The 15,421-nt window shown below is 40.4% G+C and overlaps 2 protein-coding genes across 5 annotated transcripts; one reads left to right on the top strand and one right to left on the bottom strand.

The window, feature by feature from the left end:
• Positions 1-126: 126 nt before the first annotated feature.
• LOC103475841 (sialidase-3) lies at positions 127-5,655 on the bottom strand. The gene is made up of 3 exons (XM_017308720.1): positions 5,396-5,655; positions 4,992-5,231; positions 127-4,353 (listed from the first exon to the last, which is right to left on the bottom strand). Exons 1-3 carry the CDS (start codon positions 5,540-5,542, stop codon positions 3,346-3,348), a joined length of 1,395 nt encoding a protein of 464 aa, XP_017164209.1. The 5' UTR covers positions 5,543-5,655; the 3' UTR covers positions 127-3,345.
• Positions 5,656-5,895: 240 nt separating this feature from the next.
• On the top strand, positions 5,896-12,974 carry xrra1 (X-ray radiation resistance associated 1). 4 transcript variants are annotated; one of them, XM_017308719.1, is made up of 17 exons: positions 5,898-6,046; positions 6,126-6,254; positions 7,423-7,568; positions 7,627-7,716; positions 7,799-7,871; positions 7,955-8,052; positions 8,570-8,718; positions 9,130-9,234; positions 9,310-9,410; positions 9,972-10,099; positions 10,170-10,263; positions 10,347-10,441; positions 11,240-11,371; positions 11,471-11,603; positions 11,727-11,842; positions 11,963-12,068; positions 12,264-12,974. In XM_017308719.1, exons 2-17 carry the CDS (start codon positions 6,233-6,235, stop codon positions 12,407-12,409), a joined length of 1,734 nt encoding a protein of 577 aa, XP_017164208.1. In that variant the 5' UTR covers positions 5,898-6,046; positions 6,126-6,232; the 3' UTR covers positions 12,410-12,974. The 4 variants fall into 4 exon arrangements, with proteins under 4 accessions (XP_008425979.1, XP_017164208.1, XP_008425977.1 ...); XM_008427755.2 differs by having other exon boundaries at positions 5,898-6,051; XM_008427756.2 differs by having other exon boundaries at positions 5,900-6,254; positions 7,645-7,716.
• The last annotated feature ends 2,447 nt before the right edge of the window (positions 12,975-15,421 follow it).

Raw genomic sequence — 15,421 nt, 5'->3', positions numbered from 1 at the left:
AAAACAATTTAAAAAGTGCAWAAAATACTCAGTCTGATTGATGCTTCACTATAATCAGCAGCTGGTTTTCAAATGAATTTCTATCATCAGTGCAACAACATCAAGAAAAACAAAGGACAAAACATGAACCAATTGCTCACAAGCTCATTTTATTTTCTACTAAAACACACATCCCATGCAGGTTTTTAATCACTTTTCACAACAGCGAAGAGAAACACAACGAAACGRCCTGGAGGCMTTTTGCCTCACGACGATAGGCAAATGAGATGTTAAAGTCGGTACAGTATTTTGTTTTGTGCAAATTCTGAGTGGCTTCTACGAACAAGTGAGTCTCCGTCTGCTGTCACGAGTTTTTACTGCAGAGAGCCGAGCTTATTGAATCACAGTCCTGCACATATTTACAAATTCAGTCTGGGAAAGAAAAAAAAGGCCTGTTCACAAAATCACGTTTGATGTGCAAGGAATAAATAAAGTATTGCTTTAGAAATAAATATTAAAGCTCAATGAATTTATTTTTATCTGGTGTGATCAGATGAAATTAGCATATTAGAAACGGTTTCAAATAATAAAAGTAGAACCGTTTAGCCAGTCGCCACAGATGCAAATAAAAGCAGTGTTTACATTTTGGCAAAAAAATAAAAAATGGTACCGTTGAGATTTTTGCTGTTTGGCAACATCATAAATAAGCAGCACTTAATTCTTCTATGTCAAATTTAGAGACATRGAAGTTTTTCCCTGTCAGTCGTGACCATAAATAATCCCAGCTGAAGGCAGTTCGTCGTCAAGAATAACAACTATAACTTTTAAATAATGGTTGGAATTACATTTTAGCCTGGATCACAGTAATAACTACAATAAGCTGGCAAATAAAATTATTTTTTAAGATTTATTCTAATGAATGACAGTCAAATTGTTGGCATTTCACCCAGATTGAACTGAATTGTTGCTGTGAATAATTTTCCAGAATAAAAATTACCCATAACTATAATCACATTTGGCCATCACAGTACTGAGGGCCTCTGAAGTTGATCCAATCTCTTCTTTTAACAATCTCCAGATTATCAATATGATGTCAGCGCTAATAAAAAATATAAGTAAAATTCCTCACTGCTCTCATTCTGGTTGGTAGATTCTCCCAATTCCTCTAGTCAAGTTAYGTTTTGGGCCCTTAAAGAGGCTGTAAAAAAGCATGCAGGATGTTCAATAGCTCACATTTGACGGATCAATCCTGTCATAGTTTCTGTTGTGGGAAATTATTCTCTACCGTTTTATACTTTCACACCATCCCAGTATATCTGATGTGATTTTAAATAAATAAACCATCCTACATRTACACCTAGAATTAACTTTCAAGACTTTTTACACGTCTTTTAAGAGGCGTACTAATAAATATTGAGAAAGCTTTAAATATCTGATTTCAGACCAAACTGTAGTAGTTACATTTTCTAACCACTCACATATCCAGTTTCTACTAACCCATGTTAAGTGCAACTGTGAGCCAATTTTGACCAYGACAGTCTTTAACTCACATGTAAACAGTCTATTATTCCAGTGCGGTGCAGCTAAAACTATAAAATATACGTTATCATTTTGATGTACAAAGATAAATAATCCATCCATTTCTTTCTKATCAGGTAAATAATTGTAAATCCTTTCTTCACAGTGGAAGTGCAACACCTAAAAAAATGAATTTCAGCAGTTCTTCACTGGATCCATGTAAAARTCCATGACGGTTTCAAACGCTTAAAGGGCAGATATCATATTTTATGAGAAAAATAATTATCGCATGTTATTGTTTTAAAGCAGATAAAAAAAACCATTTAACAGCGCTGTAGTTGYACGTCTTAAAAACAGAAAGTGAATACAATAGATGGATGATTACGTGTAATCCGTTTGTTTCATGCACACAAAACTCATGGTGAGTGCAGTTGTTTGTGAGCATAAAGTTTATCAGATAAAAAAGTGCTTTTTACTTCTTAGTTGTCCTCTGACAGAGCAAAACTTCTACTGATTTAGAGAAAAACAGCTCTCTCTCTCTCTCTAAGCTGTTGATCTGCATTTTCAGTCAATAATCAGCTTAAGCTCACAACGCTTTTTTTTTCTGTGAGCTAAATGAACACGAGTCTCACTGCAGCGTCAGACTGAGTGTCTATCAGTAGCTTAACTTCCCCTCCCTCTGCCACATGTCTTTAGGGACAGAGCAACTGCTAACTGTAGTGATTATTCACTACCATGGAGTATTGGAAATACAACACAAAGCACTTAAATCCATGCTTAGGGTGCTGGTTTATTAGGTTTCCTAGCTCTCCCAGATTATCTGGAATATACATCTTTCCTTTATAAAATGAAATTCAAGCTGGTAGCCATTTTGTTAATCAATAACTTTCAGTTGTGTTTTCACAGCTGCCAAGTGATCAGCATCTTCCCTGGGGAGTTTTTTTTTTTTTTTTTTTCAAATATTTCCTTAAAGAACATAAAAATTATATCTCATGGGCTAAAAGCCGGAACATAATTGGAAAGAAAAAAATAGTGTAAAAAAGATGACATATGCTCTTTACAGCTTCATTATACTTAAACAATCGTACAAAGGCGTACCTCATTTTCCGAGTGACAATCTAAAATAAGACTGATCCTAAGAGCTCAGCTGAATGAGCTGCTTCAATAAAAAAATTTATAAAAAAAAAAAAACAACAACTCACATATGTGGTTCAGCATGTTTGGTCTCTTCAGTAATGAACTGCATGTCAGATGCACATGTTCACCTCCCCTGTCCTATTTTATTGACAGCTATAGTATGACCCTCCCTGTGACCTTCACAGGCAATCCACTGACGACGCTGCTGCACAGCTTCCATATAAAACAATACAGCAGAAGGCATATGTGAATTAGAGTATACTAAATGTAAAGGAGAGGACTGGATGGAGGGAAATCTGCGGACTAGTTTGCAAGGCCCCCTATGATCTTCATAAGAAAATAAAGAGGTAGGCTAACTTTGCTGAGAAGAAAAAGTGACACTTCAATAAGATGCTGGAACGGCTTTGAAGTGCTCATCAAACATGCCACACACAATACCAGCTTTAAAAATGACACAGCAAACACAGCATGCGTAAATGAACCACAAAACCTATTAAAAACAACCCTATGCTGTTGCATAATTATAATAAGACTTACTTCACTCAAGGAGACCAGAAAGCACATGACTCATGCATGCATCACCATCTCCAGAACGTAAAACAGCAGTAAACACAGATGAATGTTACAGCACGGCACGTCAGGGGTGTTTTGATTAGATTTCTTCTAGTGGTGGGATAATATAAGGAGATCTCTGTCAATAACGGCCCAAATTCAGACCATCTTCTTCTCTTTCTTATCACCTGTCTGCATGACATCGTTGAGGGAAAAGGTCATGAAGGCAATTTGCTCCAGTTCGCTTTCCTTCCCGCACTCCAACAGGCAGGAGAACTGATCCTTGTCCACATTGTAGGCCAGGTCCGAGTAACCGCTCGGCCCCCTGTGGATGATCCTGGGCCGGTCCCACCCGGACGAATGCAAGGGGGATCGGTTCAAGTACACGCCCATGTCCCGCCGGTCGGACTTGTTGGTCGGGTGCATGAACAGGAGCCAGGTTTGAGTGTCTGGTGAGAGGAGTGACGTGCCACAGGCCTTGCTCTCGGCGTCGTCGTTGGGAACGAATTCGGGCGCGGGGAAGCCGATGACGCTGCCCTGGCAACCCGAGGGCTGCTCGACGAGCTCCCTGGCCATGTGGGGCTTATCGAAGTAGACGCCGCTGTTTTCGCTCAGGGCTTCACACCTGTGGCCGCCTGTGTGCCGGGCGTTGCAGTAAAGGTGGCTCCTTCCCTCGTGGTCGATGATCTCCGCCATTTCGCATTCGCATGACTTCTTTTGAAGCATCTTCCCGATACGCCACGTCTGTCCAAAGTCCTCGCTGTATATCGACAGCGCGCGTGGGTACACTGTACAAGGAAGTGGGTAGGAACAGCATCTGTACGGGATGTAGTAGGCGTACGCAGGAACGATCAGCCTGCCGTTCTCCAACTGAACGCCGTGGCCAGGCCCGACCGCGAAAGTGGCCCATTTGTGTATGGCTTCCCCGATCACACTCTCTGTAAGGTCCATCGCCTGGCTCCAGGTTTGCCCGTCGTCACTGCTGCTCACGCGGCAAAGACGGGCTTTGTTCTTACCTGTCACGATCTGCTTTATTTCTGTGGTGTTTTCCCAAATGCAGATGAAAAAGAGGAAGAGCGTCTTGCTGTTTTTCTCATACACAGGGCAGGGATTCATTGTGCGGTGGTTTGGCAGAAATGCATTCGAAATCTCCTGACTCGACGACCACTGAAGAAGAAGAAGAAATCAACTTTTATTAGCAGATTTATGCATATGAAAGAAACCAAAATCATAAGTCCAGGTTGCCAGAAGTCATTTATGAGACATGTGGAAGAAAGTGCTCAGAAATGACCAAAACTGAACTATCTACAATCAACATGCAAACCAGTATTGTGTGGCAGAAATCTGACATTGAACATTGGCTTAGACACATCGTCCCCACAGTGGCAAACGATGGAACCAGCATCGCGCTTTAGAGATGCTTTCTTTAGCAGAGAAACAGCAGAGCTAGAGTTGATGGGAAGATGGAAATAAATAGGATAAATTGTGCTAAGATGAGGCAAAAGACTCATCTGCTGGAGGTTCACCTTTCAGCAGACAGACATTACACTAGGATAATCTTGATCAAATCTTATTGACATGTTAGAATGACCTAGTCAAAGTCCACACCTCATTCCAAAGCTGAGATTTTCTAGCAAGATTTGAGCCTTTCTGTCCTCCAAACAATCTGAATCTGAGCTATATAATTTGAAAACCTTTTTTATTATTTTCCTGTTGGTCTATCACACTGAATCATTTAAAGTTTGTTTTTGCAACGAAACATGAGAGAAAAGACGTGATGCGTATRAATACAAAGGTGTAACAACCTGAACAGATCCATCCTCTTGTAGCAATCCTCTTCTCATAACCAGACGTTTGGCGTCGTGGTCATGAAAGGAGGTTCTTTTCTCTGCAAAGGCGAGGAATGTGTGACAATGCCTCAGGTAGAGCAGAGCTGGAATCCTGTATGTGATCCCACATGATTCCCTCTCAAACAAAGTTGTTTTAGGGGGCTCCTCGACGCTCACACCTTTCGATGATTTGTTCCCCATGGCGAATGAGAGTTCCTGCAACAGAAATGTTTCACACACACACCAGTCCTTTAAAATCTTGCAGCAACAACCTTTGACAGAAGCTCAGCCTCGCAGGAAGAGTTCACACTCCAGTGCTTCCTCCTCACGCACACACACGCCGCAGAGCGTAAACACCGAGCAGGCAACGGAGCCCTTACCTTCACCTGTCGCTCTTGACCTGCCTCTAGCCTCGGCTCGGCGTTACAAAGTCCATTTGGCTGCGAAACCAGGAACCTCTGATGTTCACGACAGTGATGCTGGAGGTTCATGCAGAAACGAAGACGGTAACGAAGCGAGAAGCACATTGACACTCACTTCCGGGATTGCTCTGAATGTGACGTCGAGTTTTCGCGTGAGGTTTTCGGTTTGTGTTTATTTTGTTAACGCAGTGGAGGCGACGTTTAAGCGTTGCTAACAATGACAACAACAATTGAAGCCACCTGGTTGGGAAAAAAACAGTAACGAGGAAATACATTTTACATTTACTAATCAAATATCTGCTGCACATACTCGCTTTCCGTTAAATTGATGTGGCAGGGTAGCATCTTAACAATTTAGCTACTCTTTGATGAGTCTTTCTTCCGCATCTRAACCTCTTTTGCTACCGCCACCTGCTGGATGAGAGGACACATTCTCTCGTTTCAGTCTGTTGCTAGGATACAGAGCGCTACACCACTCAGCATAAGCTATACCGAGACATCCGGTAGCTTTAAAAACAGGCGTAAAAAGTTTTTGACGACAGGAAAACGTGAAGTCTTTACCTAACACATTTTCTACAGCCAGGAAACCACAAAAAGGAAGGACAGAAAGTAAGGTAATTAAGTCATATTAATTAGCGGCTCGAAAGCAACACAATGTTTTGGATTTTATGTTTATATGGCTCTGCAGTTTGCTAAGAAAACAGGGAAAACAAGGACAGGATCTGGATTTTCTTAAATGAAGAGAAGGAACACAAAAGACCAGAGCAACAGAAGAACAAGAACGTACAGAAAAGGATGAAGAAGACTCACAGGAAAGGTGAAAACAAGGAGATTCTTTTTTTCCCCATCTATTTTAAAAACTGCTATGATGACCAGAGTATGCTGCACACATTCTGTCTAGCATTCAAATAAACAAATGAGAAAATAGCAATGTCATGTGACTGCACAGTGGTGCAGTTGGGTGTTTGCCTTGGAGCAAGAAGGACAACATTCAGTAGGCTTAAAAGATCTTAAAAAGCAACACATTACGTCTCAGTCTAAAGATAAAATTTTACATCTTTCAGTGAGGAAAAGATTACAAGGCCATGTCTGAGGTTTTAGCAAGGGTGTAACAGTGACCCGTCCAGAAGGTCAAAAAGAACCCAGTAATTGTTGAATGGTTGCGATTCAACAATAACAATAAGCAAGAGACTGGGGGGAAATGGTATCTGTGGGAGAGTTTCAAGACAAAAACCACCAATACAAACCATATAAAAGCTTGTCACATATTTCCAAAGAACATCTTGATGTTGATCCCTAAGAACTTTGAGAAAATATTGATGATACGGCCTAAATAAGTTGCCACTTTGACTGAAATGACCTTAAACTTAAGCACAATTATGTGTTGAAGGGACTATGTAGCAGAACAATGGTGTGAAGTACAGCAGCAAATCGACCTCTTAATGAACCCAGAGTGAAAGCTTTGGTGTGGCTTAGTCAAAGTCAAGATCAAGTGTGGCTCATTTTAAGTAATCTCTTGGACCAAAAGTCCTCCTCAGCAAAATGAAACACTTGTTACCAATTTTCACAAAAAGCTGATGGCATCCGTTATAATGACTATGGAGCCGTAGTTTTGAACCTATCAATTACATTGGAAACATTTAAAGCTGCTTTTTGTATTCACTCAGGTTATCTCTGTCACCTAATATCAACAACTATTTGATGATTTCAAACAAGGTGTAGGACTTCTGTCAGTACAAAAAACATCCACCAGCCTGGATCAGAAAATGTTTCTCAGTAATTTTTAAAGGTTCAACAAAAATATTTTGATGTTGTTAGGAGGAATAAAAGGCTGTTCAGAGTCACTTYCAATATGTTATCGACTAATTTTACAGTGTTTTTGCACAAACATTTTTATTCTTAATGTTGCATAGATCCAAATTTTTGGAAAAAAAAAAAACTATCTGCATCTAAGTTTTGTTTTTTGTTTTTTCTCCAACTTGTAGAAGCCATTTATGGGCTTATCACATACAGACAACCAGCGCAGCAGAAGAACAAGAGCAAGCAGATATTGATGAAAACGCCTCAAACGAAAGGCGCAAAAAAGGACGCTGATGCTCCAGCTCCGACCACATTAGATGGACACTTATTGGTGAGAAACAGTAGCACGTCGCTGTTTAGATCATTTAAAATCGCTGCACTGACCGTAGTTAGTTATTTGTCTGCAGCTCCAGTTACACTCTGTAGTTAAGCCGTCCCACCTCTGCTCCGTCGACATCAGTGAGCAAAATCTGACTTCTGTAAGATTTTTATTTTTTTTTACACTTTGCATTTGATCTTCTGTTAGTGACGGCGACTAAACAATCCTCTGAACTTACACAGGTTGAGCCAGAAGAGCTGAGGGACTTTGTAAATGTAGCCTACGTCGATGCATCTGAAAACTTCCTCTCTTTAGGTGACTCATTTCACACTGATTCATCTTCAGGTTGATTTTCTTCCTTTTCTGTTTGCCGTCTAAAACCCGGTCGTCCTCTGCAGGATCATTCGGCTGCTTCACGTCTTTGAGAGAACTCGATCTGACTTTCAATAGAATCAAAAACATGGATTTTGATGTTGCTGACTTCCCTCATTTAGAGGTGAGATCGCCTTAAATGCAATCTAGAGATGTGGAAAAATAATCATTGATTGTAAAAGTATTCAAGTCATTTCGACTTCTTCACATTTTGTATTGATACAACCACAAACTCCAATTTATTGTAATAGATGAACATGAATTTGTGCATAATGACTTTTTTTTTTTTACTTGTATGCAAAATGCGACGTGTGGTGAAAAATAAACTACACATAACCCTGAAAAAAGTGAAAAATGACAGCATCATCCTGTACAAATGCCTTTTTCTCAACAGGCCTAGTCAAAGTCCAGAACTAAATCTAATTGAGGATCTTGATAAATAAATTTTTCAGATGCTCATCTGAAAATAGCTCAGAGTTTGAGCTATTTTTGACACAATTCAGTGTCTACACGGTCAAAGCTGGTAGGGAAATACTAAAAATAAAGAACTACACTGATCGAAGGTTGTGGTTCTGAAGAAACAAACCGAGAAGGTTTTAGGATGTGAATATTCCTAATGCAATGTGCTTTAATTCCTACAGGTCTTAAATTTGTCCTTCAACCGCTTATCAGCCGAGGTTTTACTCCACTTAGGTCAGTTTCCACGTCTTAAAACTCTTCATCTGACTGGAAATCAGCTCAAGAGTCTTCCTCCCAATTTTGGTCCCWCACACAGCGACCAGCCTGACATGTAAGAACATCAGAAACAACAAAGTCTACTTATAATATCGAAATGTTTCTGTTTTAATTTGATCACCTGGTGAATTTGCTGATTTTTTACTGACTGCACACTGACATCCTTTTATGCCAAAAAATCTAAAAATAAATCCACTCCAGCAGTATTTTTCAACCCCACACACTGAACACACCAGTAAATTGGCCACAACCTCTGAAGTAGTTTTAAGTCTGACCAAAAGGTGGCGCACAAGTGCACCAAATTTCTATTTCGACTCTGATGCGCTTTGAAACTGCTCAGAGTTGACACTACCAACCTTCTTGCCTACATTATTTAAATTTACTGTTTATTGTTAGTGTGGGCATAAATAAATCTTACAAATGAAACAAATTGTGAACATTTTCCGTTTTGCTTTTGTGCTTGCAGGCTGTCTGAAGAGGGAGCCAAACCGTTTGAGGCTCTTGAAGTCCTGATGCTTGACGAAAACAGACTGACCTCCAGTGTCTTCTACAGCCTTACCAACCTGAAGAGGTTCAGTGTTTGTTATTTTATACCTGATGCAAACTCCTCTTGTCATCTACTGATGTTGGTGAACATTGTGCACAGGCTGAAGCATCTAAACCTGGAGGATAACTGTATCACAGAAATACCTTGTAAGGAAGTGATGGAGAGTTCAGAACCAGCTTTGAGGGAAGACAAAGAGGAAGGTAAAGAGTGCAATTCTCAATCCATGAGATTAGGAGATTGATTTTTATCATTATCATCATCATCTGCTTTATGACTGAGGAGGATAAACACAATCCTTCATCTAGTTTTCTTTTGTTTTTTACGTCGTAGCTAATTTCTTGTAGGCATTTCCTGAGCTGTGAAGATCACTGGCATGTTCTCTTGTCTTTCACATTTTGGAGAGTGCTTATGAGGGATGGGCCTTTGTGTTGCTTTGCATTTACAGGAAACCAGGGAGTTTGAGATAACTACACCGTAAAAAAACAACAACAAAAAAATGTTTCTAATTCACGGTAAAATACCGGCAGAATTTTACCACATTAAAATTCTGGCAAGTTACTCAACCCATAACTTAAATATGTAACAAACAAATTACAAAAGTTATTTTCATTGCAACACGTCTCAAGCTATTTTGAAATATCAATGGAGCGCACCTTGGACACATCACCAGTCAATCACACAAAAACAACAAAACATAAAGCGTGGATGGTGCTGAATCATTAAAATAAATCTGAAAAATCTCACGATGTCTCCCTTTTTAGACGCTGAGTCTAAAATCGACCACCACATTCAGATGATGAAGATGCTTCAGGCGCTCAGAGAGGACGGCTGCAGGCGTCCCGGTGTGTTTCTGCCTGAGCTTCAGTGCCTCAATCTGGCCGACAACAAGGTGAGCGGCGTGTCGGCGCTTCAAACCATCTCTGGTCGTCGGCCACAACTCATCAGCATTCTGCCGTCAGATCCCCTCAGAGGAAGCCGTGGTTGCTGCTGCTCTTTTCCCAAAGCTCTGCGAATTGGATATTGGCTGCAACCCTCTGACCGCACAGAGCGGAAGTATTCCTGCGTTCTGGCAGACAGTTGTCGAAGGCGGTTGTTGGATTGCTCAAATTCACTTTCGTGTTTTTGTTTGAACCCAGGAGAAACGTCTTTGCTGACTTATTTCCTTCAAGACAAGCTTGGAATAAAGATAAAGAGAAAGAAGCATGAAGATTTTGCAAAACTTCCCCCGCAGGTGTGTGTTTATCCAGGACGGGAGGCGGGGTGTGTTCTGTACTGACAGGAACGTTGAATATTTGGATTCATGAAGACAAATTGACTTTTTATTTTTACTTTTCATCGTGTTACAACCACACATTTCAATGCACTGTATTAAAAAATGAAGTTCAAATAAACATCTGAAAAGTGCGGCATACATTTGTGTTCAGGCCGCTTGAGTTTGTGCGTCACAGACGACTGTGGCTGAAATAACACCGTCTCTCCCACCTTTATACAGAAACAACCTTTGTCCGTTTTTCTTTGCATCTCGAGCTTTGCAACAATTTCTCAATTCGATTTAGGTCTGAACTTGGACTAGGCCGTTCTGAGACAATTCACACCATTCCATTACAGCTCTGACTTCATTCAATTTCCAGGGGTTGTCGTCCTTCACTTTGGCCCAAACTGAAGTTTTTTGCAGTCTCTATCACTTCTCTAACTTCTTCCATTGCCTAAATTAAATCCATTCATCTTCCCATCAGTTATGTTTTGTACTCAACAATCCTGTAAATTTGAATTCGGCTGTTGCTGGTACTTTGTGTCTTTGTACTTAATCATGTTTGTAAGAGGGGCTGGATGCAAAACGTGTGACATACTTTCCACATTCATATCTGTCAAGATGTTTTAAAACCATGTTTCAATTTCCCTCCACAACATTTGCTGGAGGATCTTATTAAAACTGAGTAAACTGTACTGCGGTTAATGGCTGAGACATGATTGAGTTTATGGACTATGAGCAGCAGATGCATAATGACTGATTTTCTTTTTCCCACAGAAGCGATTTGAGTCGGACTCGACGTGTGAGAGACCCTTTCGGGGCAACAAAAGTGACCCGAGAACAATACARCCCGAGGACAAGAGTGAAAGCAAAAGTCAGGAAAACGCAAAACTCTTCTTCATTACTCAGGTTTGTGCATATTTACTGTTTAAGAGTTCAAATTCTTAAGCTCCCAGTGGGTTATGTCAAATGACTTCCCCTTCTCACATTTTCCTGTTGTGTTAACAGTCAGAAGATGAAGCCAAGCAGCTTCAGCTGGCTTCTCCGTCGACTCAGGACGAATCTGCAGAAGACGGAGCCCATCCGGGGCGACCCATATGCTACGACATAATAATGGATGTAGAACCACTCCCCAACATCGGTGCGCAGGGACGGATACGGTTCTCTCTGCAGCTGTGTGATATCTTGAGAAAACAAAACTCTGACCATGCATTCACCCCCGGAGGGACTCGTCATGTGCCTTTTGCTCTTTTCCTCTCGACAGGAATCCAGACAGCTGTTCAGATGCTGGATCAAACACTGAGGAATCTGAACATCTACAGAGACTCCAAACCCTGGCTTGATAGCATCCAGACGCCATACACAGAAATGAAAAAGAGGGTTTGAGTTTCCTTTTCTTTTCTTTTTGCCACAGATAATCTCTTCACATGCACATCGATGCTTCCAGGCTGCGAAAGAAATACCAACGTGCTGTTCCCTTCTTCTGCTTTTCTGGAGCAGATAAAGGAGCTGCCACCTCTGAGACCAATAATGCAGCCGGTCCAAAGGGTTGAGGAGCTGATCAAGGAAATAAAAGATAGTAGGGCAGCCAAAGTTGTTTCCTTAGGTATGCAGGTCTTCTGAGTTCTCGACATATTTTAGCATCTGTTGCKGTTTAACGTTCACACAACCGCCTCCTGCCAATAARACGTACTTCCTGCTTTATTGGAAGAAGTGTAAATATATTTTTTTAGCATATGGGGGCAGAAATAACTTACMCAGTTCAATCTCACATTATTATCAATGTGTCTTTTCTGTGCAGCCAGCGTTTTGCACAACACAGCAGCAAACAGTAAGGACTACAGGGAAGCTCTGTTTCTGCTGAGGAACATGAAGAAAACACACAGGATGGTCCATGACAGAACAATGGAACAAGAAGCCAGACTGCAGCTTGAACTTCCACATTAATACATGCTTTGTTGATGCAGGAGGTTTTTTTTTTTTATCATTTTTGACCAGATCTGGACCCTGATACCGTTGCTGTGAGTGGAGTGCAGTAAAATTAGTCTCACATCATGGACAAGAAGTCATGTTGAGCTTTTATTTATGTTTGATTTAACAGCAAGTAGATTCTGCTCGGCTAACAAGAGACCCTGAGAACGAAAGCCATAGATTTCATCCAGAGAATCACAGTTTCAGGTTGAGCTGTAGAGAAAATGTGTCTCYGGTTGTGACTTCATCTGCAGAAAATGTATTTATCTTAAGCTGTCTTTTTTCTGACAGTTCGGGGCAGCTGCCTGCACCACATCTGCGATCGCAGTTAATCCTCTAAATGTGCATTATATGCATCGAGCAGAACTCACTTTGGCCAGAGTTGCWTTTTTATTTCTCGCAGCGCCAGTTCAACTTGTAAGCTTTGATGCATTTTTCGAATCGTGGCAAAACGGMAAAGGCCTTCCTCCRAGGTCTGCGGACTCCTTCGAGTTGATTCTAATCTGGTATTTGTTATGATTAAAATGTCTTGTTGGTTGTATATTATCCTCTCTAACCTAATTATTTACAACCCGTGTTATCAGGAAGGAGCACCAGCACTTTTGGAGCTGGAAGAGCTCRAGACTTTGAACAGACCTCTGCGCAGCTCGGTATGATTTATGATCCACATTACCGAAGCAATTCCACTTTGGGTTCTGGAAAATTAACAAAGACGCCTTACCACTACAAAAAAACCAAAACCTCATGCGTCTTGTGTTACAACAGCCACTGATTGCAGCTTTCTGAGATTTCCAGTCGTGTTCTGCTCACGCTGTTTGTTCGCTCRTTTAATTTCACGGCTCTGTTGCTCATATGATTTCCATTATTTGTCTTCTGAGCAGCTTGCAGATGTGGAATGCACATCCAGCCTCAGCGGGATGAATCAGCTCGCAGCGTCGGGACACTTCAAGTGGGGAGTTTAGCATGTTTACGTTCATTTCGGGGATATTTATCTCCTCCTGTTTGCAATGAATAATAAATGAGCTGCAAACACAAAGTAAACTTTAAGATAAAGTGTCCATCACCCAATCAGGTGCATCAGCTCATCTCAGTTTGGAAAAGTCTCATAAGTTGTCAGTCAAATTCATACGACAAAAAGCTTGAATTTTGTTTTTTTTTTTTACTGAAAACTAAACTAAAAATCTAAGCACTAAGTCTAAAATGATTTATTTAAAGTCTCTATTGTCCTGAAATTACAGAAAAAAGGGACAGAATGGGGACAAATGTTTGAAATTCTCAGCTGTAAACTGTTTATTGAGGATGAGTCAAACTAAAAATGAAAACCTCTCAGCAGTGTTTGTGCCTCTGATTCTGGGAATAAAAAGAAGGTTTATTTGGACTTTTATGACATATTTTAACCCAAGAAGGTTGGTTAAAAGGCAGGGAGAGGGGCACAATCGCTCTCCTGCGGTTTGAGCTCGTTTATTGGTAAATTTACTCTGAATGTGTCATCAAGCCACAGACACCAGGCGCTCCTGTCCACAGGAGGTCCCATTTTTACTCATTTATTTCAACATTTTGATTCGAAAACCACTCAAGAAAAAGCCATTTGCGAAAACGCTCACAAACAAGATGCATTTATTCCCCACACAGTGAGTCCAGCTCATAACACAATCTACAAGACAGACAAGCTGCTGCTCTAAAGCGATAATAACAAAGAATGTAACACTTTAATTCTTGTGTGAAAGCTGCGTTTTACATTCTGCAGTTCTCTTGTGCAAGAGGTCGTTGTACACGTTTATGAGCTTCTCGGTTCTGGCCAGTGATCGGTTCTACAAATGGTTTCATTTTGCGAGCGCACTCCTCGTCTCAAATATACAAAACGCCGCAGCAACCTTCCAGGAATTAAATGTGCCCTCATTAAAATGATGTGGAAAGACACAAAAACCTCCGTTATTTGCACTTTTTGACCCACCCTGTTCAGTGCAAAACAGACACATTTCCATCTTTTTTTTTTAAAGGTGGGTTTAAGGCAGAAAACCTGAGGAAAAATTATCTTTGAGAATCTAATAAAAATGAATTTTAAAGGAATCTATCAGCACAATGTGTCGACGCTAAGAGTTGACGCATTTCTTTAATGAAGGCCAAAAAGCACAAGATGATCCCCCAAATAATCCTAAGCATTAGTTATCGTTCTCACTGCAATATATCAGCACTTTCAGCTAGAAGACCAAACCCATTAAAAGGACCAGAGAACATATGAAACTCCAATCATGCTGAGCTTATTTAATCCTTCGGAAATGTTTGGAAGTATAAGATGAAATTTCACATATTTCACTCCTGAAGTTGAATCTATGACCTCATTTGTGTATTTTGTGGATTTTTGCAAATGAAATTTAAGCTACTTAATTGCCACTATATCCCCATCTTGCAGAAAACTCTCAGATGGATGGGATTTAATGTCCTCTGATGTAATAAATGAAAACGCACATTGTTTCAGTTTGCGACTGGTTTGTTTGCCACCTTGAGGGGATTTTCCAGTAATGTTCCCGTGTTGCCTACATAAAAGAAAATCTGAAGATTAAAAAAACTCTTTGGTCGGAGAAAAGAGTAAGCCTGAGCAGTAAATCTTTAAAAGCAGAACAAAGGCCAACGACTTTATGATGCTTTTAAAACTCTTCGCCCTGCACTGCAGCTTCATATTAGACCTCATCTCAAAATGTTTTTACAAAACTAAACCGTTTCTGACTGCATGCATGTCACATGAAACTATTCACGCGTCTAGGACATTTTCATCTTATCAAGGTTTTTATTTTGTCGTGTTTTTGTTCCACTAACGTCTCTAAAGTGAATAAAACTAAAACAAAACTGAAGTCACTGTATTTGAAAACCAGACAACCTAACGGAGCCAAAGTTTAAATTACACCACACAGCGGATGATGGTTTTCAGTGAAGTCAATAAAGTTTTTTATATCCTGCTGGAAAACTCACTTTTCTAACTTGGCTTTT

The sequence above is a fragment of the Poecilia reticulata genome, linkage group LG14 (genome assembly GCF_000633615.1).
Source record: "Poecilia reticulata strain Guanapo linkage group LG14, Guppy_female_1.0+MT, whole genome shotgun sequence".
Taxonomy (NCBI): Eukaryota; Metazoa; Chordata; class Actinopteri; order Cyprinodontiformes; family Poeciliidae; genus Poecilia; species Poecilia reticulata.
This window is presented reverse-complemented; position numbering and strand designations above follow the sequence as displayed.

Excerpts from the sequence above, each read along its gene's own strand:
- LOC103475841 (XM_017308720.1), bottom strand. The coding sequence starts at position 5,542 with ATGTGCTTCTCGCTTCGTTACCGTCTTCGTTTCTGCATGAACCTCCAG. Across the intron at positions 5,232-5,395 it reads GTCAAGAGCGACAGGTGAAG|GAACTCTCATTCGCCATGGG; the intron begins GTAAGGGCTCCG and ends TTTCTGTTGCAG. Across the intron at positions 4,354-4,991 it reads AAGAGGATGGATCTGTTCAG|TGGTCGTCGAGTCAGGAGAT; the intron begins GTTGTTACACCT and ends CTTCTTCTTCAG.